Source organism: Diaporthe amygdali (assembly GCF_026229845.1).
Source record: "Diaporthe amygdali strain CAA958 chromosome Unknown NODE_8_length_1307975_cov_65_857355, whole genome shotgun sequence".
Taxonomy (NCBI): domain Eukaryota; kingdom Fungi; phylum Ascomycota; class Sordariomycetes; order Diaporthales; family Diaporthaceae; genus Diaporthe; species Diaporthe amygdali.
In genome coordinates, this window is record NW_026517028.1 from 878,541 (window position 1) to 900,269 (window position 21,729).

Here is a 21,729-nt window from a genome sequence, read left to right on the forward strand (position 1 = left end):
GTCGTCCGCCCACCACGGCCCTGGCTCTACTGGATCGGGCATGCATTCTCCTAGAACCTACTACCAGACCGACGGCCACCGATTCTCCCAGCGGACGCCTTTCCTCCACCCGGCCCTTGATATGTGCTCGGCACCCGGTCCCCATTCACACCGTCCTCGGCCTCATCTGTCTCCGCGACGGGCATGCTGGTACCCCTTGTCGCCCTCGACGATGTTGTCCTTCTTGCTGCCAGCTTATTGATAGTGCTGGGGACACTGCCGGCGGCCGGGTCATGGTGTTCCCCATCTGAGGAGTCGTCGGCGTGCCTCACCGCCGTGCTCTCCACGAACGGGTCTTCAGGATCGGAGTCAACCCGTGGCTTAAACCGTATCTTATCCTCTCCGCTTTCGCTCTCTGGTTCGGAGCTACTAGTCCAGCGCGGCCCGATCTGCGAGCCCGCTGATACTATGAGCGAGTTGGCCTTTCGTTTCCGACTCAAGCCATCGTTGGTCGATGTTTTCGAGCCTAATTTTGGCGACGAGGTGAACGGGCCCTTGTCTCCTTGTGTGCTTGAAGAGGGCCGGCCCGGCTGCTGGCGTAGTTTGGAGAGTGCTGGCGGAGAGACAGATGCATCGAAACTGGCGATGAATGACTTGGGCTTGCCATTAGGAGTAGGGGACCCCTTGCTACTGAGCTTCTTTCCTTTTCTCGTGCTTTCCGGCTTCGTTGCCACAGGAGGGCTAGAATTAGCATTTGTCAGGCGACTGCTCCGACGTGTCCGCTGAGAAACACTCTGCTCTTCGTTGACCTTTTGCGAACGTGTAGAGCGACCATTCCGGTGACTTCGCTGCGACGCTGGAGTACCATTAATACTATCATTCCTGCTGTTTCCCGGGGATATCGACCTTGCGCTTGCTGGAGAGAGTAATTCATGGATGTTAGGCAGCCCACTCGTCCCCTGGGTCCTTTGAGAGGCCTTTTCACCCTTGAAATTGATTTGCGAACTAGCGGTCTCTTCCTTGATCTGCTCCCTGAACTTGGTCGTGGCCGGCTGAGAGCCTAGGAGCTCGAAGTCAACGAAAATACTCGAAGAACCAGTTGAGGCTGAACCGGCCGAGGCCGGGGCATCGTTGCTTTCAGGATCAAGATGTATAGAGTCCAACGGCATGAGAGGCGTCATTGCATTCTCGGCATGCAGTAAACCGTCATTGTAAGCTTCCTGTGTAGGCGTCCGTCGTGTGTCCGCTGCATTCGAGCTTGCCAATGGGGCATCATCGTCATCAAAGCCATCCATCATGGCTGAATCATCAGGCAATCGTTCGCCTAAGTCGTCTGAATGTGAGATTAAGTTTGGATCGATTTGTCGTCCACTGCGAGCGCTTGTTTGACTTGTGAAGGAGATGTCCACTTTAGGATAGTCTACGTTTCCCATGAGAGAAGCAGGACCAAACGCGTTTTCATCCACAAGTGCATCGTCTGGGTTCGCACCCAGCTGACTAGGAGATTGAGGGGCCGAATGGAAGTTATCCAGAACAGGCACAACAGCAGGCATATGCGATTCTAGCTGCGAAGGATCTTTGGAGCCGTACTCAGACGGCGCATCCTCCGACGATGCTCGCTGTGGCGACTGCAACTGACGAGAAGGAAGCATCGAGGATGCTTCCTCCTCCAGTTGCCGGGATGGACTGCCAAACGCAAGGAATGCCAACTGGTCGATGGATGATCTTACACCTTGGCGAAATCCCCCCTCGTTGATGAGCTGGCTGATTTCATCTCGGCGTTCTTCACTTATGGTGACGTCTTGGGTTAAGGTCTCAGACTGTGCTCCAGCGGCGATTTCGTTGTCCGCGATCACCTCGTGGTTCGTTTCAGAAACGAAACTGTCTTCTGCTGTGATAAGGCCGCCGGTGCTGTCCAGATCCATCTCAGTGACCTCTTGGACTTGGCCATCCTGCTCCGTATCCATGCTCTTTGACTGGTCACCGTTGCTAGCTGACTTATTGCCATGCGAGATATCGCCGTTAAGGTTCTTCGTACCGACCCTGTGACTGGGCTGACTGTCCGCTACCTCGACATCTTGCTTCAGTGGCTGCGCAGTCTCGGTCTCGGTGACGGAGGAGGAAGACCGCTGGACGATGCGTGGATCTATCATCTCTGCGAATGATATGTCCCGAAAGCCCAGGTCTGCTTCATCGTTCTCCTCCTCCTCATCATCTGGAACTTCGAACTTCGCATAGATTCGTTCTCCTTCATTGTCGTACTCCTTCTCGTTCCTGTCGACATCTCTGTCTCGCTTTGCGAGCTGGACCTGGAAATATCCACCGTCTTCAGCCTCGGTAACAACAGCCGTCATAAAGTTGCTTAATTGTGGCTGCCAGTTGTTGGCCTTGTTGAGCAAAAGCTGCTTCCATGCAATGATCAACCCAGGCTGAACGTCATCTGAGCTGAGTTGGGGGAGTGCAGACATGTCCATCGGCAAAGATGGAAGATCGTCCTCGTCTGTCTCTGGAGTATGATCAGGATCAGCATTTTCAAGATGCTTTCTGCTTTCGTCTAGGTTGACAGGCTCGTCGTCATAGTTCAACGTTACATCTTGGTTCAAGGAGAATGTAAGCGCGTCTTCCCTATAGTCGTCCACGAGGCGTCTCGTTGATTGGTCACACTTCCGTTTCTTTGAACTGTGCTGGTTGCATCCGTTGTAGAATTGCGAGTCGTCTCGTGACTTTCTCTTGCCACGACGCTGTGATGAGTCCCAGCGCTGTACGAAGGGAAACGGAGGCTCGCTCAGTTCTACACCCTCATTGACGCACTCTACCGCACGGTACGAGATCTTCTGTCTCCAAGCATCTGGATCCTCTTGTTTCTTACTTAAATCCTCTGAGGGGTTGCCAGGAGACGTTCTAGGACTCTGGTCTGCAGCGGTCTCATCACCATTCTTTGAGACACTCAGAGAAACACCCAGTGACTGCAACAATGCGTGCTTCTTCGCCATCAAGTCGGTATCTTGTGATGCGGTTGTTTCCGGAGTCCCGACGCTCGCAGAAACTTTCTTTGCTGCCATTTGGACTCTCCTTCGCGCGTTGCGTCTTTGAGTTTTGGTCAAGCCTTGACCCGGAGGCACAGGTGTTTGCAGAGATGATTGAGCTGTAGCGGACAGGATGCCAAGTTTAGCAACAGATGCTGTTGCTGTAGTTCCCTTCTGTGACGAAGGTGTCGGTTTCCTGGTTTTGGATGGCGTGGCAACTTCAGCATCTGACTCCGACTCCGAGCTTGAGTCGCTGCTTGAGGACGAGTCTGAAGATGATTCCGAACTATCGACCTCGCCATTCTCGCTACTGTCGTCGTCGCTTTCGTTGTCGCTGTCTTCCTCGCTGTCGTCCTCACTGTTGTCCTCGCTATCACTATCCGATGATGAACTATCTGTCGAAGCTAGTGACGCAGTGCCTCTAGTGGGTAGTATGGTACCGCCATGCCCGGCAAGGGATTTTGTATTAGTAGCACGACTGCTTGTAGGCGAGGATTCGATGACACCTCGCGGTCGCCTGTTACTTCGACCGGAGCTGAGACGGGCTCTTGCACCGAATAAGCTTTGATGTTCACCACTGCTAGCCTGCTTTCCACCCTTGACGTTCTTCATGAGACCGGCAGCATGATTTTCAGTTTCACTCTCGTCATCGCTCGAGTCGCTGTCATCGCTGCTTGAATCGGTACTATCGGTGCCATTCGCTGCAGACGGAGGCGCTGGTGCGGTGTCGTCTTCGGCGCTCGTGTCGCTGTCGCTGTCACTGCTCTCGTCGTCGTCCTCACTTTCAGATGATGATACGTGTGCATTCGATTCGTCATCTTCCTCACCCTCATCCTCATCAGAGGAGGAAGGTTCATCTGTTGTGTCGTCCTCCTCGTTCCCAATGCGGCTGACTTCACCAGGCGCCTCAGCTGGCTTGCTGAGCGGCGACGAGATGACCATAATCTCGTCGGGCAGCTCTAATTGGGTATTCAATACCATTGTTTGTGCGAGATCGAGTCGCGGCTTGAGCTGCTGAGCCAATTTTTTCCATACGCTACCCACATCGTAGTTGTGCTTGATAAGGAGTTTCTCGCACACGTCGCCTGACACAGCCGGGAAAGCAGATCGAATTGCGATAACTCTGTCGGACGCGTCATGGACGGATCGTTTGCGAAAGCCAGTGCTTAGCTGCGTTAGGATCTCATGCTCAGAGTCTTCCTCAGCGAAGGGGCCAAAGTCGTTAACCTCACCCGGAACGGATGGCCTCTTATCAGCACCGCCCCTTAGAGTGTGAGAGCGTATGGTGCCTTCATGGTTCTCCTCAGCGGGTCGACTCCCAGATGCTTCCTCTACAAGACCCCTCAGCTCCTCACGTAGATCTTCTGAGTCTGGCTCAGACACATCTTCATCCTGGTCGTCTTCCGCCTCAGTGTCTTCATTCTCACTTGATTCGCCCTGGACATCTGTGTCTTCAAAGTCGGCACTCGCAAATACGCTGCGAGGGAAGTGCACGTGCCGGCTGTCCTTCCTTGTTTCTGGCTCGCCATGTTGTGTAAGTAGAAGCGGTTCGTCCTCTTCCTCTTGATCATGCCTCGAGTCAAAATGTTCGCCGTCCAATCCATCATCCCCATCCTCGTCCGGTTCGCCGTCGTCGGATTCGTCCTGTTCGAAATCTCCGTCGTAGGTCAATCTCCGCCGCTTTCTCGGGGCAATATGGATAGCGGGCCGGCCTCGAGGGGCTCTGAGCCGAGGGCGGCCGAATGGTACGCCATCGATCAGGTGTTGGCCACCGCTGGAGATCTGGTCTCTGCCACTGAGTCGGCGCCTCTTCAGGTCATTGGTCAGCAGCGGTCGAATGCTGCCGCCGCGAAAGTCAGTATTCGATCTCAATGCAAACATAGGGTGTTTGATAGGCAGTGGGGAACGTACAAGATTTCATCGTCCTTGTCTAGGATGCTGGCGACAGATTGGAAGTGTAAACACTCAAAGGCGTGACCGTCCTCGGCGCGAAGCTCAACAGTGTAGTCGTCAAGGCCCCAGTCATCGCTCTCGAGCGGGATGGACTCGTTGACAAGCTCGACGAGCTGCGCGATCGTCGGATCGTTGTCTAGGGGGACGTTGAAAAGGACTCTGGCTTCTGGTAAGCCATGCCGGCGAACAACAAGGCGGAGTCGCATATTCCTGTCCATTTTCTCGGTTCGCAAGCTGGAGCTGCGGAGGTGCAGCCTGCGAGGCGATCAGCAGGCGAAGTGTGACATTCAGCGACGAAGCCAGTTGGGGCTCAAATTGAATGCGGAAATTCCGAGCATTGCGTTGTGCTGGGAACACAGAGACCCGTTATTGTGTCTTCGTAGAGCTCAAATCTGTGCCTTGGCGGCTGTCAAGGCGATGAAATGTGATCTTGTCGACTGTCTATGCCGCTATTGCTGTCGCGTAAAATAAAGTTCGGCAGCAGCGCCGCGTCTGGTAGCCTAGCTCTCGATGGATTCGCGGGGTCACGCGGCAGCCAATTTAGATGGGTCCAGCACCAGTCAAGGACCCTAGCGTGCCTAGCTAGACTACCTGCTTGCTAGCTGCTCTACCTACTGTTGAATTGGAGCATTAAAAGGGTTAGGGCCATGTTCTCCCCACCATCCCCCCAGCCCAACCTGTAGACACAGGGGTTCTAGAAGGCTTCCAAATCTCGGGATACAATGCGTAATAGACTTTGTCTCTACCGACTCGCATCAGAGAGCGGACTCGGGAGGACGATGCACCGTCTGTGCTCCCTTCTGGCGATCAACCTCTCTCAGGCGAGCCTGCCATTCTGCCGGGAGCGAGCATCCCCGGTCAGCGGGCTCACCTCAAACAAGGCCCCTTACCTACCCTGCCAGCCTTGAGCAGAGCCTCACTTTGCCTAGGTCCATGACAATAGAGAAGAGTCACATCTATATCACCTCACTCAACGTCCATCCAATCTTCAACTGCCGTGCCTGGCCATCCGCGAACAGCACCCTCCCTGTCTCTTCTGTCTTAAAAGGACACCCATGGTTCGGTTCAGAGTTGCCGCGCCACGATTCCACGTCCTGTCAATCATGTCACTGCATGATCGCCATGGACTTAAGCGTGCTGGAGCGTGTTTCAGTCCTACCATCCTTACCACGCTCCGGTTCGTCGATGTCGGTACCGGTAAGGCGCGCCGTGATCTGCTCATCAACTCCTTACCGTTGAACCATACTGTTGAACCATAATCCAGGGAATCAAATTCCATATTCCTTCTATTGGGTCCTTCTGTGAAACACTACAAGATGTTGAGGCATCTTATGACCACCATGCCTTCAATGCACCACGCGTGCGTCTGCATCGTGACTCGGAGGCGTCCGATCAAGGTCGAGCCTTGCTCCCCAAAGTGTCACGGCCGAACCGTTCGTTGCAACAGAAAACAAAAAAAAGACAGCGTCGAGGCCGTCTTGTCTTGTCTTCGACTGCCAAATTCCGGTTCTGGGAGTTCATGTTCTGTCTATAGCCCTGAAGGGTAACTCAAGCTTACTTCATCTTCCCAATACTCCTCTCCCCTTAGATCTTGGTACATGTCTCACTAATGCACGACATCCCAAGTTGCATGCCCACTCTATTGGCGGCTGATATCTACCGAGAATTCTGGGTAGACTAGTTCTGAAGTGGCCCAGGTGCAATACGGTGGCAAGCCCAGCATTACCAACCCGGACAAGATCACACACTAGAGCCAGGGCCGCATCCCTCGCCGTGAACACATGAACCATGCAACACCGCGGCGAACAGGAGGGTGTCCTCGCTGAAACATAGCATATTTTATATGATTACCCGGCTGTCATCCTCTTTCAGTACGAGCTCCGAAGCCCACCTGTTCGCCGACCAACCGGACCTCTAGCCCTTGCACTGCTTCCACGGTAACATAGCCTTAAGGATCGCTGGATCTTTCCTAAACCTTTCCGGACATCCGTCTCACAATGGCAACCAAGATTCCCTCGGATGATAACCGTGGAGTGCACCTAGTAGTCGCATCAACGGCGTGGCCGAATTCAGATCCAGACCTTAAGACCCCCAGCCTCCCCTCCGGTCTACCCTGAGAAGTCTCTTTACGGATGTGTTTTCGACATTCCTACGAGTCGATGACAATCAAAACCTTTCTTTGTCTGCACCAATGACGGGGCGATGATATTCAGGATTCATATCACAGCTTTCTCGTGGCTGCTGTGCTTCTCGGCCCTTGTTAGTGGGCAGACAGTTGGCCAGCTTATACAGCAAACTCCGCAATGCGCTGTAAGTAGTACAGGAGACATGCCGTTTCTGCTCACTTTATTGCAGTGGACTGATGCAGATGACACTAGGTATCGTGCTTCCTCAATGTTCTCCCGGATGCTAGCTGCCTAGCCAGTGTCGAGCAGCTTAACTCATGCGTCTGTACCAATGCAACGCTGCTCACGACCCTATCGGGATGCACACGGCTGTCATGCGAAGTTCCCGACCAGATCCGTGAGTCTTTTGTGATTCTGTAGAGCCTTGTGAATCTGGCCGTCGCTGACTCTCATCATAGTTGGCGAGAATGCCTTGGAGCAGATCTGTCATGGTTCTCCTCTGTTTGTCGAGTCACAAGTGACCTTCCTCAAGGTCCTGGCTCTCCTGGCGATAGCTCTTGCAATCCCAAGTATTGGACTGCGGTGGTATGCGAGGTACAAGTCCTCCACGCTGGGCGTTGACGACTACCTCGCCCTCCTGGCCACGCTCGCCTTGATAGCGGTCGGCGCTGTTCAGCTCGCAAGTGAGTTCGGATCTTCCTCCTCCTCCCCACTCGCTGTCTTTCTTGCCCTCTCAGGCACATACATTTACAATTGCTCACTACTAAGACAGGTTCCTTCCTCGGCTTCGGTGTACACGTATGGGTTGTTGACCCCCGGAATGCCATCCCTCTCTTACGGTTATACTGGATCAGTCAGCAGCTCTACATCCTCGATCAGCTTTTGACTAAGATCTCGCTCCTCGCTTTGTACCTGCGAGTGTTCCCCAAACGATGGATCAACCTCACGGCTCGCTACGGCATAGTTGTGATGGTAGTGCAAGAGACCATCTTCTACTTCCTCATTTTGTTACGTTGTTCTCCGGTTTCTGCATCCTGGGATATACGCCAGAAAGGCCAGTGCCTAGACCTCAATGCCATCGGGTTTGCAGGCGCTATACTCGGGATAGCAGAGCACTTCGCCATTTTGGTCATGCCATTACCGGAGTTGTGGAAGCTGAAACTCTCAAAGAGGAAGAGAATCATGCTCGCATTTGTGTTCAGTCTTGGGTCTTTGTAAGCATCCCCTCTTTGAAGTTCCTTGCATCATCCCATCCTACGACCTCGAAACACAGCTTGTATTGCCACATTAGCAACGACTAATCATCTTGTTTCAGTTCACTTTTCACAAGCGTCATCCGAATAAGATACGTCCGGAAGTTTGCACCCACGGCCGACCTCTCATGGGATATAGCCCCTGCCATATCCTGGTCTCTCATCGAAATGCTCAGCGCGGTGATCTGCCTAAATCTACCCCCATGCCGACAGCTCATCAGCAAAATCATCCCACGTCAACTTGCCACGACCATCCACGGCGGGAAGAACGGCACAGGAGCGTATGGGGTTTATGGTGCAATGACTGATCGGGGCGCGCTTACCACAGAACGAAAGGGCAACCCTCCGCCCATGGGTGGCATCCTGCACACGACTACCATAGAGGTAACACATGAAGTCAATGCCGATGATGACTTCACCGCCAAAACGAGGCCATCGGTGTCATCCGCCGCATCAAGGAGGAGCCTGCAGACTCTTGACGAGGAATATGACGAGCCCAAAGAACGAGGCCGAACCAAGGTGAAGCGCCCGCCTGCAGCTACAGTGAGACGGACACCGAGTTTGGACGTGGTGGACATTGACCGGTCCAGGTTGGGCCTGTACGAGTATTTTCGACCCAAGGGTTGAGCGGAGTTTCCATTCTCCCACGAACCTCAGCTGCTGGGCACGGTTTCGCGGATCCCACGCAAGCGTCTGAACGAGGTGTGGATAATCTTCGAGTATGTACTTTTAGCATATTCGCGTACCACATCAATGGGATACGTACCTAGTGCTAGAGACTTGGATCGCTAATAGTAATCTTGATCACTCATTCTGGTGCCATATTGAATTGTCTAGTGACGAAAGTCTATAGCGCTTGAGTAGTTTGGGCTCTAGGAAGGAAGATAGTGCAATTCGTACATAGCAAGAGACTGATGTGTTGACTCTCGCATTTGCTATTTATAGTATGTCTTGACGGGACATATTTCAGCACAAATTGAGGCCTAGTCAATAGTCTGGGCGCGATCTTAATACCGACTGAGGCTCGTAATTGCTCAAGAGACAGGACTATTCAGAATTTTCACACAGACCCAAGAAAATACGAACGCGCTAATTGACTCAGACTATTTCATTGAAGAAGGGTCCCAGATTGATCCTCATGGACACATCTAAATCCAAGCTCAGTCGCCAGCTGAGGACCAAGGTGAGTGGGACGTAACTGCTCGCAATCGCAAAGAGAGCTGCCGGCGTAATTATTTGTCCTTTCAGTTCGATGTTGAAACTCGCACCAAGCCTGAGCGAAAGTGTAAATACAGCTCAGCCATTCCAACTCCTGATCTGAATCTGTAAGCCCACAAATGAAGACTTGCCCATCTCGATCCTCCGATTCGCGAATACACCTAGGTTTGAGTCTCACAATCACCTGATCGTCTCGTCACATTTAAACGAGAAAGCTTCCCGTCTTCGCCATCACCGAACGACCCGAGAGTTGCGTCCCATGTCGCAGTGAGAAATGTTTCATTCGAAGGTGAGGTACCTCAGCACAACACTTCGGGATCTCCGGGCCCGACGCCAAATACAAATTGCAAACTATCAGCAAAGGCAGCCTACCAGAGCCCCTGAAAGCCCAAGACTGGCACAGCAACCAACAACGCAACTCTCAGCATCCCACCCACGTCGGCGTTCCTTCCGGATGCACTACTCGGCGCGGACGACGACGCCCCCGGCGCACTGGCCGTGGCCGTGGCGCTACCGCTCTCGCCACTCGCACCAGTGGAGGATGAACCTGACGCGGTAGTCGAGCCCGACGCCGCAGTCGTCGTTGCCGACGCCGTAGCAGTCTCGCTCTCCGAGATGGTGGGCAGGCTGAAGTCGGCGCTGCTACTGCTGGTGCTCCCGAGGATTGGTGTCGGCGTCGGTGTCGCGTCGGCGGCGTTGACGGCGCAGTAGGCCTGTGGGCACTCGGTGCAATCGGCCGGGTCACTGATGAAGCACTCCTGGTTGGCGGGACAGACTGGGCATTCGGGGACCTGCTCTGTACACATCACGCAGCTGTTTTGCCGGGGCGAAACTGTAAGTGTGGGTGGGGTTGTCAGTCATGACAGAGTGCACCTGGTGGTTGTATATAATGCATTATAGTTGGCGGTGACGGGTGACTTACCATCGGCAAACGCCGATGCGCCGAAGATGGCAACAGATAGGGCAGCTTGGAAATGCATGGTTACACAGTATAATTGCTTGGATGAATATTTAGTTCTGAATGATGGCAAGAGGCCAAGGTTCAAAATATGTTTGTTGGCATAGCATCAAGCAAGAGAGGGGTAGAGTTGTTCCTCGGGATCTCGAGGCCAAGTCCAGTCGATCCCACATATATACACTTAGTAGAGATCACAACTTGTGCATGCAGATGTGCAGGGGGGCGTTCATAAGATTTCCCTCAAGACATCCCCAAGTGGAGTTGAGGTTGCAGCTGAACGTGGCCTGCATGTGCTTTGTGGCCAGGCTGCCGCCCGCGATGCTGACGGACTGTCTGGGCAAAGTCGCCCCTGTACGGCTCCGGCCAGTGGCGCGGCAGGATCCAGCGTCGCATCACTGGCTACCAGGGTCCTATTCCAGAATGTGATTTCTGACCTTCCTTTCCTAGCCACTGCCCAAGTCGCGTCGCATGAGGGACGTCACGCAACGCATACGGGGCTTGTTAAGACTGTGTCAAGTAGATATCACGGCACTTTGCACATGCCGATCGAGTAGAGGAGTAGAATTGGCACGCTCGTATGCCGAAATCCATCATTCGAAGGAAGGACAGAAGCCTCAGTACCGTCAAAACCGGTTTTATACCACCTGCGCGGGCGCACTATATCGACCGAATCTCAGAACAGCCTTCCACAAGTACAGTGAGACTCGTTGTCGGTAGCAAATACAGCTTCACGCCGTTCGAGGTGGAGCTAAGCGTATGGTTATCCTCACTCACTCTGCAAAATCAAGCTCATGTTATCCATCGCTGTCTCACATGAATATATGGGAGGGGTGCCGGCAACAGCCATCCTCTTCCGGGGGACCGGCGAAGTGTCAATTGTCTAATCTTTCCTGGGTATATGCTGAACAATAGTCGAGCTTCCCAAAGACAATGTGGGTTATGTACATTAATACATTTGAACATCTTCAACATCTCCGTTTTATTTGTCTTTATTTTGGCGTGTGTTTTACTGTGACCCCGAGTCCATATCGAGCATGTGTCCCATCTTCTCGATCTTGGATTTACAGTCAGCATGGAATTCCACGGGTTGAGGGAAGCATTACGTACCTTGGTCTTCAGATATCCCTCCACCTCCTTGCTCCTGAAGCCGCCCCGGCCCCTCCAGCTCAATGGTACCATCTCGACTCTCTCTCTGACCACTATCTCCCTGTTTGGCCCCTCCACCGCCCGGATCTTGTCCGGGTTGTTCGTCAACAGTTTGATGTCTTTCTGGCCGAGGTCTGCCAGCATAGCAGTAGCCAGACCGTAGCTTCTCGCATCCGCGGGGTGCCTCAGCAGTAGGTTCGCCTCGACGGTGTCCGACCCGAGATCCTGCAGGTTGTACGCCTTAAGCTTCTCCCCTAGACCGATACCCCGCCCCTCCTGCCTCAGATATATGATGATGCCGCCGGCTTTGTTCGAAGGCAGCGACATCAGCCTGGCCGCCTCGTCGAGCTGCTCGCCGCAGTCGCACCGTGCCGACCATGCCGTCTCGCCCGTGTAGCACTCGCTGTGTATGCGCACAAGGGGAATGTCGCTGCCGCTTTGTGACTTGGGTGCCTCGCTCTCTTCGGACTGGCCTTGTGGCATACCGCTGCTTGTGCGTCCAGGGTACAGCCTCCCAACGTAAGCCCCGCGCACCATCCGGTCGTTCTCCGTCTCTCCCGGCCGGGGAGCGTCCAAGCTCTTGCTCCGTATGTTCTCCCCGAACACAATGGCCAGATGCTCCTTATTGTCGACATCGTTTGAGTACAAGTGCAGGAACATCTCTGTGCCTGCGACAGTGGGTATGCGCGCCCGGACGATGCACTCGACCTGGGGCAAGCGCTCGACGAGGCGCGGGCGCTTGGTACCGCAGCCGGATGTGGAGTCGGGAAGGGTAGAATCGACAGGTACGGCGCGTGCTGGGCGCAGAGTGGTGGGTGGCTTCCCGACCGGTGCGCCAGTGACGGAAGAAACAGACGTAGGAGGCGTGGCAGTGCCTGGTGTTGAGGGAGGGGTGAATGACGGGCTGAGGAGAGATGGCGGTGGCTCAGCTATACGGGCCTCGTCTTGATTTGGGTTGGAGGTTGGGGGCTGTTGTGTCTGGGCTGCTGGCGCTTGGCCATCGAGCGCAGCGTCAGGGACGTCGGTGTCGACGTCACTGTCGCTATCGCGGGGAGTGGTCCTTGGGGAGTAGAAGGAGGGCAGCCTGGTGGTTGCGGTGTCGTCGCCTCGGTTCCGCCATTGACCCGCCAGGCCGGACTTCTCGGGCGGCTCGATGCCAGGCATACTCTGCAATGATGATACCGATTCTGTATGAACTGAGGGCAGCTCCTCTTGTACCTAGGAATCAGGATCGCTCCGTGCCGTCGTGTTCAAGTATGCGCCGTTGGACTTGCGCCGATCGGATTGTGCGGTTCGGTGGGGCGAGCACGCACCGGCTCAGGAGTCGTCGCAAGGCCGGCGAGGTTCACACGAGCCTGGTGGGCACGGCCCGACGTTTGCAGGTTGCAGAGCGCGGAAGCGTTGGAAGGAGTTCTTCATTCACAAAGGTGTTCGTCCATGAGGGTGTAGAGAATAATAGTCCGAGAGTCTAGAGTCTAGAGGCTAGTAATTGGCGAAGCAGTCGGGCGGCGGAAGACTTGTCCCCTCAGGCTGACTCGAAAGTAAGTATTATTACAGTATTAGTCAGGGCCACGGATGATGACGAACGGGCGCAGAATTACCCACCGGCTTCTATCCGCCGTGGTCGGTCAGGGCCCCAACCGCCGAGGCTATGGGTCCTCCGAGTCTCGCTCGACATTCGGGGTCCAGCATGGGCCCGCTTTTCCCGCTGGCTGACAGCCATACAACTCAATACAACACATACCCATCCTCGCAATAAGACCCTTAGTGGAAAATGGCCGACTCCCGATAATACTTAAATATGTCGGCTACGTGGAGGTATTCTGCGGGCATGAACAAAGAAAAACACCTAAGTTTATCTCCTCAGGCACATCGTCCCAAAATCAACTAGAAACTAGACCTCGTGCTCTGTTCAATTTAACCAAGGTCTCAAATCGTCACAACTCAACCTAACCACAATTATAGTTTATATAAGAATTCTCAAGTCAAGGCAACGCTTCTTATGCCACAACATGGTCGTAGTCCGGGGTGTGACATCACACAGACTTTGTGAAATGCCCGTTCTCTCCCACACTGCGATGGAAGTAAACCGTAAATGTCTAGAACGTAGTTCGAGCACCAACGGAGAACGGTCCGAAAACGACATGAAATAGTCCGCTTTGCGATGCACATAGTCAAGGCACTAATGCACACACATGGCTCTCATACAGTCATGGGTATATGAAACTCGGCATCTGAGTTTGCATCGAACCAGGCATGCCTTCGGCCGAGCCGGATGACACAGAGGTTCTTGGCAGGGTGGTCTTAAGATGCAAAATACCACATAAAAACTCAAATCTACGGCTGTACCGCTCATCAATCGTGCAGAAGATCATGTAGATCTAGAGCTCCTGATTCGCGGCAACTTGAACGAATGAGTGCGCAGAGATAGTCTTCTTTGCGCCGTGACATATTCGCGTAGTAGACTCCGGCAGCATCCGGACCAAAGTGCCCGGCTTGTAAGCTGTGCGACAGACTTGATGTGAGTAGCTGACCAAATCAAGAATCTGGACATTGTCGGCAAAGAAAATCGAGGAAAACGCCCAGAAAAACTCTTAGCATCTTGTTTGTGTGCCACTAGACCAGAAAAATTGCACGAAATTACAAACATTGCCCGTGCTTGTGAATTCAATAAGCGGCCAAGAACACCAATTATTCAACCAGCGCCGTCACTATCGAAGATGCCGAAAGCTGCCATACATAATATCCTTCCAGGTGTCCATAAGCTCAAGTGCTTTCAACAGCGCAAATGGACATTGATTGTCAATACTGGTTATGGGGCTAAATGATGTAAATTGAAAAAAATTGTGTGAATCTGTATAAATGAATCCAAAGACTTTGGAAGTAAGTTTGAAAAAAGAGAATTACGCGATGAATATTCAGGACTCCGTGTATATCATTTAGGTAAATGGGCATGGCCGTGACACCAAATCCGGATCATGCCTCGTCTTTCAAGATGGACAACCCGTCCAATACTGTACCTCACGTTGCACCGGAAATTAATCACAATCAACAACTCATCACAGAAGCACAATCGGAACATCATTCGACCTCGGTGCCGACACCCTCCGGAAACAACCTTGACACCCTTGCTATAGGGAAATTGGTGATAAAGGATCAAAGCGAGACCAGAGTCTCGAAGGACCATGTCAGCACCCGCTTCTTGATAATCAGCGACACGCACAGCAGCGATCGCATCAACGAAGCAACCCAAGGCCAGTCGGCCGACGTGTTGATACTCTGCGGCGACATTACCCGGCATTCTCTCATAGAGGAATACAAGTACGTTGGCCAAGTGCTCTGTGAGGTAGACGCGCCGCTGAAGCTGGTGATTCCGGGGAACCACGACGGCAGCCTCGACGAGAGCCGGTTCTGGGACGAAGGGGACACATCTTACAATAACTGGCCGGTCAGAAAAGGAGTCCAAGATGTTGATCAACTCACCGAGTTGTTTGGGAATCGCGGGGATGCAAGGAAGGCCCTCGAGAGATACGGCTTTGAAGTCCTCAACGAGGGGCATCATACCTTCAGTTTGAGAAGTGGGGCTGAGCTAAAGGTGTACGCAAGCCCATACACACCCAGTCGTGGAAAAGGCGAGAAGGGAAAGCGCGGTAGCCCGTACCGCGCTTTCCAGTACGGGCAAGAAAACGGGCATGAGTTCCTCATCGACGAGGACGTCGATCTAGTTATTACTCATGGGCCACCGGTAAGTAGTTTTCCCAGGCTATTTGTTCCTTTCTAAGGAAGTACATCTGCCGTGACGATGAGCTGCCTCAGCACTTGATATTCAAGTCTCTATGGTGGCACAGCTTATAGTCAAGGTTATGTACATGATTCATCTTGAATTTCTCTTGCTTGGGCACTTCCTTCATTAGGGGTTTATAAGCTGACTCCAAGTACTGCAGTTGGGCATCTCGGACCCGGGACCGGAGCGTTTTCGAGGCTGTGAGCTTCTCTTCAACGCGGTTGCGAGAGCCCGACCTCGCCTTCATTGTTTTGGTCACAACCACGGAGGGTGGGGAGCGACGTGGGTTGAATGGAGCCTCAAAAGTGAGGAGGACGAATGCATTCTTCAAGGAGACAATGGGAGTGCTAGTAAGCAGCCGAACGACGCGACCCAGGACACCAGGCTCTCGGCGATAACCAACAGAAAGGAGCTGATGTCGGTGAAAAACATCGCCACAGGGACCCAACAAAAGCAGGAAAACCAAGCTCTTTCAATGACACAAGACCTTGTAGAAACGCGCTGTGTCCCCACGAGCCATTGCGCTGGTGATGAGAACTTCGTGCAGAAAGGAAAGCAGACACTTTTTGTCAACGCGGCCTGGGCCATCTCAGTGAAGTGCTTGACCAAAAAGGATGGCGGTAAATTCCCTTGGATTCAATGGCCCTGGCTGGTGGATATCGAGCTTCTCAAGAAGGATGGTCATGATATGCGTTGGGCCATATCGAGCAACACACCTGAATCTCAAATTGACGACTGTGGCAATATCAACTCAGGGATAGAGGACCTGAGTATTTCAACAATTGGATCTCGAAACAACGCCGAAGAAGTTGAAGAACCAAAACCTGGATCTCCCCAGGAAGGTGTCGGCCGACCACAAAAGATGGGGGAATTTAACTCAATCCACCATTTCCGTGGAAAGGAAAGCCCCACGTCGTTCATGAAATCGCCAGCCTCAAGACAAGACGGAGGACAACATCATGTCGAAGAGACACAACACTTTGCCAAGCCTGAGTCAGGTATAGGTGTGTTGAACAGGCAAGCAGAGGTTGGGAGTGAAAACAGCACCTTTGTCTCGCTAGAACAAATGTCGTCCACCCATACAGGGGTTGACTCTGGCTCGATCACGAAAGTTGCCAGCGAGATTCCGAGAGACTCGCAACAAAGGCTGGGTGGCACGAAAGGTAGCAAAGGTGGCTACAATAGAGGCAGCTATCAATTCGATGGGGTTGAACGAGGCGATATGGACGTCTGGCGGCCGGGGAACCGACGGCCTCGAAGCGAGGAATGACGGATCCACCCCCAGACTTGCAAGTAGGGCAGGGCCCACAGTGGAGGCCCTTGGCTTCCCGACTTGCCCATCGGCTGCGTGTCCAAGCTTTTTTGGCAAATCTTGGTGTACTGGATATAGTTAGCAGATGGTGCATGCTGGAGGGAGGTGTAAAGCTTGGACATTGGGGCGATGGGTATAATGACGGAGCATAGCCAACAGTAGTAGCCATCTGTTTGTAGTAACAAGTTTCATACTCCAGTGGGGAGTGTTCATCTTGCTCAATGTGATGCAGGGACGCAACTGGGGAAAAGGCGAGGTGCCAAGGCGAGGTGCCAGGGCCCCGGGTGCAGGGATGGCGAAACTTGGAAGTGCGAAGCATAAACAGTCCAACGGCGCTTTGATTGGATTTGATTAGATAGCACCAGACGAATGACGCCGTCAGGAATGAGAGCAAGGTGGAGGGCAGGTCCTTGGGCGCTTGGGGAAATTCTCAGCCACCCAGCCTGCCAGCCAGTCACCTGTTCTCGGTCCCTGACCTTCCAGCCTTTCCTGGGAACGCTGGTTTCTTGTGGTCGTGCTGGGTGAGCGTCGGGTAGAGTGGCACCCAAAATAATAAGGTTAGTTACATCCGAGTGACCGTCCCGTAACGTAGTCATCACCCAGTCGTGCCAGTGTCTCTCGTTCCCCTTTCTCGTACTTGGCTGTCCAACTTTCCAAGCGTCAAATCTCCCTTCCCCCTTCCTCTCCCTCCGCCTCCGCCTCCCTCACAATTGACTCCACCGCGTCAACAACCTCACCAGGCCAGGCCATCACGGTTGTCATCGACCCACTATTTCGATCTCGGTCTCTGCTGCAACACTCCATATACTGCACTGCATTGCATTTGTCGACATTCAACATCGGCCGTCTCATGTGCACGATCTAGCACCGCCGTGCTGTTCTGACGAGGCGTTGGTGTTTAGCACTTACGACTAAGCGCACCACACGCAAATCCTCGTATTCGCCCCTGCCCCGGCACGCACAGCTGCCTCAAAACCTCCTCCTTACAACCCGACTCAGCGCTTTTACTATCGTCGCTCGTTTTCTGCCATCATCAACTCTGCTCAATATGTCGTCTTTCGCATTACGCGCCGCTCTGGCGCTCCCCGCCCTTGCTCCTGTCGCCCATGCGGCTTACTCCATTGACAGCAACGGTACGTCGTCCTCCCGCACATCGTCCCGCCTTGGCTACATTGGCGCCCAGCTCTTGGTCCTCCTTGGTATCGTGGCATCGTTCTGACAGCTCACCCGCAGATGCCATCAAGAGTGCTGCTTCATCACTTGCCCACGACACTATGAGCTATTACAAGGGAAACCTCTCAGGTCAAACTCCTGGTATTCTGCCCGGCCCTCCTCCTGCTGGTGACTACTACTGGTGGGAGGCGGGCGCCCTCTGGGGCGCAATGATAGACTACTGGCACTTCACCGGCGACACCACCTACAACGATGTCGTGACGGACGCCATGCTCTTCCAGGTCGGGCCAAACCGAGATTACATGCCTCCAAACGTCACTGCATCGCTTGGTAATGATGACCAGGCAAGTCCTGCCCTGGAATGCCTCGTCCCCGCCGAATCGTAATGCTAACCTTGCGTGTAGGGCTTCTGGGGCATGTCCGCCATGACCGCTGCTGAAAACAACTTCCCCAATCCGCCCTCCGACCAGCCTCAGTGGCTAGCCCTCGCTCAAGCCGTCTTCAACACACAAGCAGATCCTGTGAGGCACGACAACACCTGCAACGGTGGTCTGCGTTGGCAAATCCCTCTGTCCAACAACGGATACGATTACAAAAACAGTGAGTTGCCTTTCCGCGGCGGATATGGCTGTAGAAAGTGCTAAAAGTCTCTAGGCATCGCGAACGGCTGCTTCTTCAACCTCGGCGCACGACTGGCCCGCTATACTGGCAACAAGACCTACGCCGACTGGGCCGAGCAGACTTGGGACTGGGTCCGAGGTGTCGGATTTATGGACGCAGACTACAATATCTACGATGGTGCCCATGTTGGTACTAACTGCACCGACATAAACAAAGCCCAGTTCTCGTACAACAACGGCGTCTTCCTGCTCGGCGCCGCCCACATGTACAATTATGTACGCATATCCCCCCCATCCCCCCAAAAATTTAGGTGGTGCAAGTACAGACTGCTGACCTCCGTGTAGACGAATGGCGACGAGACCTGGAAGTCACGAGTACAAGGACTCCTGGACGCGACCATCAAAGTCTTCTTCCCCAACAATATAGCATACGAAGTGGCGTGTGAAGAGCACATGACTTGCACGACCGACATGCTCAGCTTCAAAGGCTACGTCCACCGATGGTTGGCCACCATGACACAGATTGCACCTTTTACGCACGATCAGATCATGAACGTCCTGGAGACTTCGACAAAGGCAGCCATAAGCCAGTGCACAGGAGGATCGTCGGGCACTCAGTGCGGGTTCCAATGGTCCAGCGGCACCTTTGATGGAAGCGTAGGCGCCGGGCAATCCATGAACGTGTTGGGCGCTGTGTCGTCGTTGATGGTCGGATCAGTTGCCGCACCCGTGACCAACTCCACGGGCGGCACAAGTGTTGGTAACAACAACGCCGGTTCTTCATCCGACACATTCACGGGAGACACGAGGCCACCAACCACGGGTGACAAGGCCGGTGCATCAATTCTCACCATCCTAGTCTTGGCCGCCGCTGCCGGCACCTTTGGATGGATGTCGACGGGCATTTAATTTACTCCCGATCTGCGCGACAAAGCAGTTTCTGGATTCGCTTCTTGGTCTATGCTCTTGGCGGCTGCTTGGGACTGATAATGTGTGATGAGGCAATGTTTGCAAGGATTGGGCCACGATGCTACAAGTGCTTCAAGCACAGCAGCTGTGTGATGAGCGGCTGGACAACGGCGTCACGGAAGGGATGCTGAATTACTACTGGGAAAGATCTCTACGAGAGAGGCGTTGATATCTTGCTTTTTGATGTGTTCATAACACAAGTTTTTGCTAAAGTGGCATATAATTGGCCTGTCTGCCCAAGGAGGAAGACGCAGAGGGTCCTACATAACCGCTGGCACTCGCGGGATGAGCTAGAGCATACAATAAATCGTATTGTTATACCTCCAAGGTAACGCAGCGAGACTCGATGATCCACTTCGCCGCGTGTCCGAAACCATCACGAACCATGAGGTCATTGACGCTCAAACATCAGATGATGGATTTGTGACAGCTGCTGACGACGTCGACGGGGGCTGTCACCTAGGGCCGTTTCAAGGCGGAAGGGCCGTCTGTGACGGGACATGGGTCCCACGATATCGGACTGGCTGCCGCACATGTATGCGACGCAGCCAGTCACCGACAATGCTCGGTACTTTATTATTGCAAATCTTCATTGGTGGCTCGATCACCCCGCTAGGAAGAGTGCGAGAAGTGCGAGAGACGTTGAAATAAACTATGGATTTTAGATCTGGCCCCAGAGCCACGAAAGGTGGATACTCATCGTGGGAGGGACGAGATGATCTACACCCATGGTCGTAAGCGCAGTGGAGTTTTGGGAGAGCGGACCCTCGGTGGTGTAGTTTGTAAGCAAGCCCTTTGTGGCCTTTCGCTCCCCCGGAAATTCATATATGTACTTGCTTATAGAATCTTTCAAGTGAAGACCGTTGTATTTGCGTCGGGAGTTAAAGTATACATTAGTTGGGCACTGGAAGAAAAAATCCGCCCCGGTGTGTGGACGTTGACATCGATCTTTGAGAGGTCGCTGATGGCCACTCAGGACTTCTAGTCGGTGAGAGCACGGGGCTGAACTCGGCGTTGATAATAAATTTTTTTACAAAGATTAGGAGAAATATAGATCAATTTGAGAACTTCCACCGGCGCTGAACCATGCCCTACATCCAATTTAAGAGAACAATGTAGGCGGTTGTGTTGCATGACTGTACATGTTTCTTGGTAGAGACTGATCTTGTGTAACAGCAGAGTGGACTTGGGGACGCCCCCTTGCCCCTGAACCCCACGTGTTCTTACCCGAGCATCTGCGGGTTGATCCGTCTCTAGAGGAACAAAACTCATAAAGATCATTCTGTCAACTCGTACGATTTGATTTGTCCTTTCGAATAAACATTTTGTACAGCCGTGTAGTCAACTCTGAGCAGAACTGGTTGAATTTCTGGGTGACTTACCAAGCGCTCGGATCTATCTTGTGCAAAACGTCGACGTCTCAGCACGAGCCTGTTTCAACCTCGACCTAGACCCCTGATCTGGGAGCATTGCATTTGCGCCAACAAATCTCAGAAATAATATCTTCCCCTTTTCTATTCTTCTTTACTATACCCTTAATTGATAAATCTTCTGCAACACTCAACATGTCGACTCCCTTACCAGACTTCACCGACATTGCCCTCTTCCCTACCTTCCTTACAATTCCAGAGCATGACCCAGCCGCACCGCCGTCGGTGGCAGCGCCCCCGCCGGGTCAAGGACCATGGTACCTCCTGGCCCAGATCAAGGACAACATGACCATCAACAAGCCCACCCTCGTCCTCACTGACCGGGGCGCCAACCCCTTTGCCCTCGTCTGGGAGGACCTCGGGCGGGACGACCTCGACCTCAAGGGGCTTGGGTTCAAGAAAGGCTGCACGGCCGTCATACCCAACGCCAGGCGCACGAAGCCCGCCGACGAGGGGAAGCGCGGCTTTGTGAAGGTAGAGAAAAGCGATGCGCGTGCCGTGAAGTCTGTACCCGGCCCCCTGGAGAGAGTACTGGCGCTGGGTGGAAAGGTGAAGGGGACAAAGTGTGAGACGTGCGGTAGGGAGGGGCAGGATGGCTTGAAAAGCTGTACTGGGTGTGAGAGGGTCGGATATTGCAGCAAGGTGAGTCGGCTGCCCTCATTTGGTGGATTTTGCGTGTACTAACGGTCTTGCAGGAATGCCAGCTGAAAGGGTGGAACGAAGGAGGTCACAAGGGCGACTGCAAGATCCTCAAGGCTCTGAATGTCATTTTCACATAACCA

General features: G+C 53.4%; 7 protein-coding genes across 7 annotated transcripts; 4 read left to right on the forward strand and 3 right to left on the reverse strand.

Annotated features, from left to right (window-relative positions):
- Window positions 1–50: 50 nt before the first annotated feature.
- J7T55_013510 (uncharacterized protein) lies at window positions 51–5,176 on the reverse strand (the record flags this gene model as incomplete). Its single annotated transcript, XM_053141312.1, has 2 exons — window positions 51–4,845; window positions 4,917–5,176. The coding sequence occupies 2 exons, from the start codon at window positions 5,174–5,176 to the stop codon at window positions 51–53; spliced, it is 5,055 nt and encodes a 1,684-aa protein (XP_052995851.1).
- A 2,085-nt stretch (window positions 5,177–7,261) lies between these two features.
- J7T55_013511 (uncharacterized protein) lies at window positions 7,262–8,964 on the forward strand (the record flags this gene model as incomplete). The annotated part of the gene is made up of 4 exons (XM_053141313.1): window positions 7,262–7,268; window positions 7,543–7,767; window positions 7,857–8,298; window positions 8,400–8,964. The coding sequence occupies 4 exons, from the start codon at window positions 7,262–7,264 to the stop codon at window positions 8,962–8,964; spliced, it is 1,239 nt and encodes a 412-aa protein (XP_052995852.1).
- Window positions 8,965–9,923: 959 nt separating this feature from the next.
- Window positions 9,924–10,535, reverse strand: J7T55_013512 (uncharacterized protein; the record flags this gene model as incomplete). The annotated part of the gene is made up of 2 exons (XM_053141314.1): window positions 9,924–10,387; window positions 10,478–10,535. The coding sequence occupies 2 exons, from the start codon at window positions 10,533–10,535 to the stop codon at window positions 9,924–9,926; spliced, it is 522 nt and encodes a 173-aa protein (XP_052995853.1).
- A 984-nt stretch (window positions 10,536–11,519) lies between these two features.
- J7T55_013513 (gtp cyclohydrolase-2) lies at window positions 11,520–12,823 on the reverse strand (the record flags this gene model as incomplete). The annotated part of the gene is made up of 2 exons (XM_053141316.1): window positions 11,520–11,567; window positions 11,621–12,823. 2 exons carry the CDS (start codon window positions 12,821–12,823, stop codon window positions 11,520–11,522), a joined length of 1,251 nt encoding a protein of 416 aa, XP_052995854.1.
- A 1,831-nt stretch (window positions 12,824–14,654) lies between these two features.
- Window positions 14,655–16,713, forward strand: J7T55_013514 (uncharacterized protein; the record flags this gene model as incomplete). Its single annotated transcript, XM_053141317.1, has 2 exons — window positions 14,655–15,404; window positions 15,604–16,713. 2 exons carry the CDS (start codon window positions 14,655–14,657, stop codon window positions 16,711–16,713), a joined length of 1,860 nt encoding a protein of 619 aa, XP_052995855.1.
- A 1,090-nt stretch (window positions 16,714–17,803) lies between these two features.
- J7T55_013515 (glycosyl hydrolase family 76) lies at window positions 17,804–19,457 on the forward strand (the record flags this gene model as incomplete). Its single annotated transcript, XM_053141318.1, has 5 exons — window positions 17,804–17,888; window positions 17,989–18,242; window positions 18,333–18,528; window positions 18,583–18,824; window positions 18,894–19,457. The coding sequence occupies 5 exons, from the start codon at window positions 17,804–17,806 to the stop codon at window positions 19,455–19,457; spliced, it is 1,341 nt and encodes a 446-aa protein (XP_052995856.1).
- Window positions 19,458–21,082: 1,625 nt separating this feature from the next.
- On the forward strand, window positions 21,083–21,726 carry J7T55_013516 (uncharacterized protein; the record flags this gene model as incomplete). Its single annotated transcript, XM_053141319.1, has 2 exons — window positions 21,083–21,589; window positions 21,643–21,726. The coding sequence occupies 2 exons, from the start codon at window positions 21,083–21,085 to the stop codon at window positions 21,724–21,726; spliced, it is 591 nt and encodes a 196-aa protein (XP_052995857.1).
- Between the last annotated feature and the right edge of the window lie 3 nt (window positions 21,727–21,729).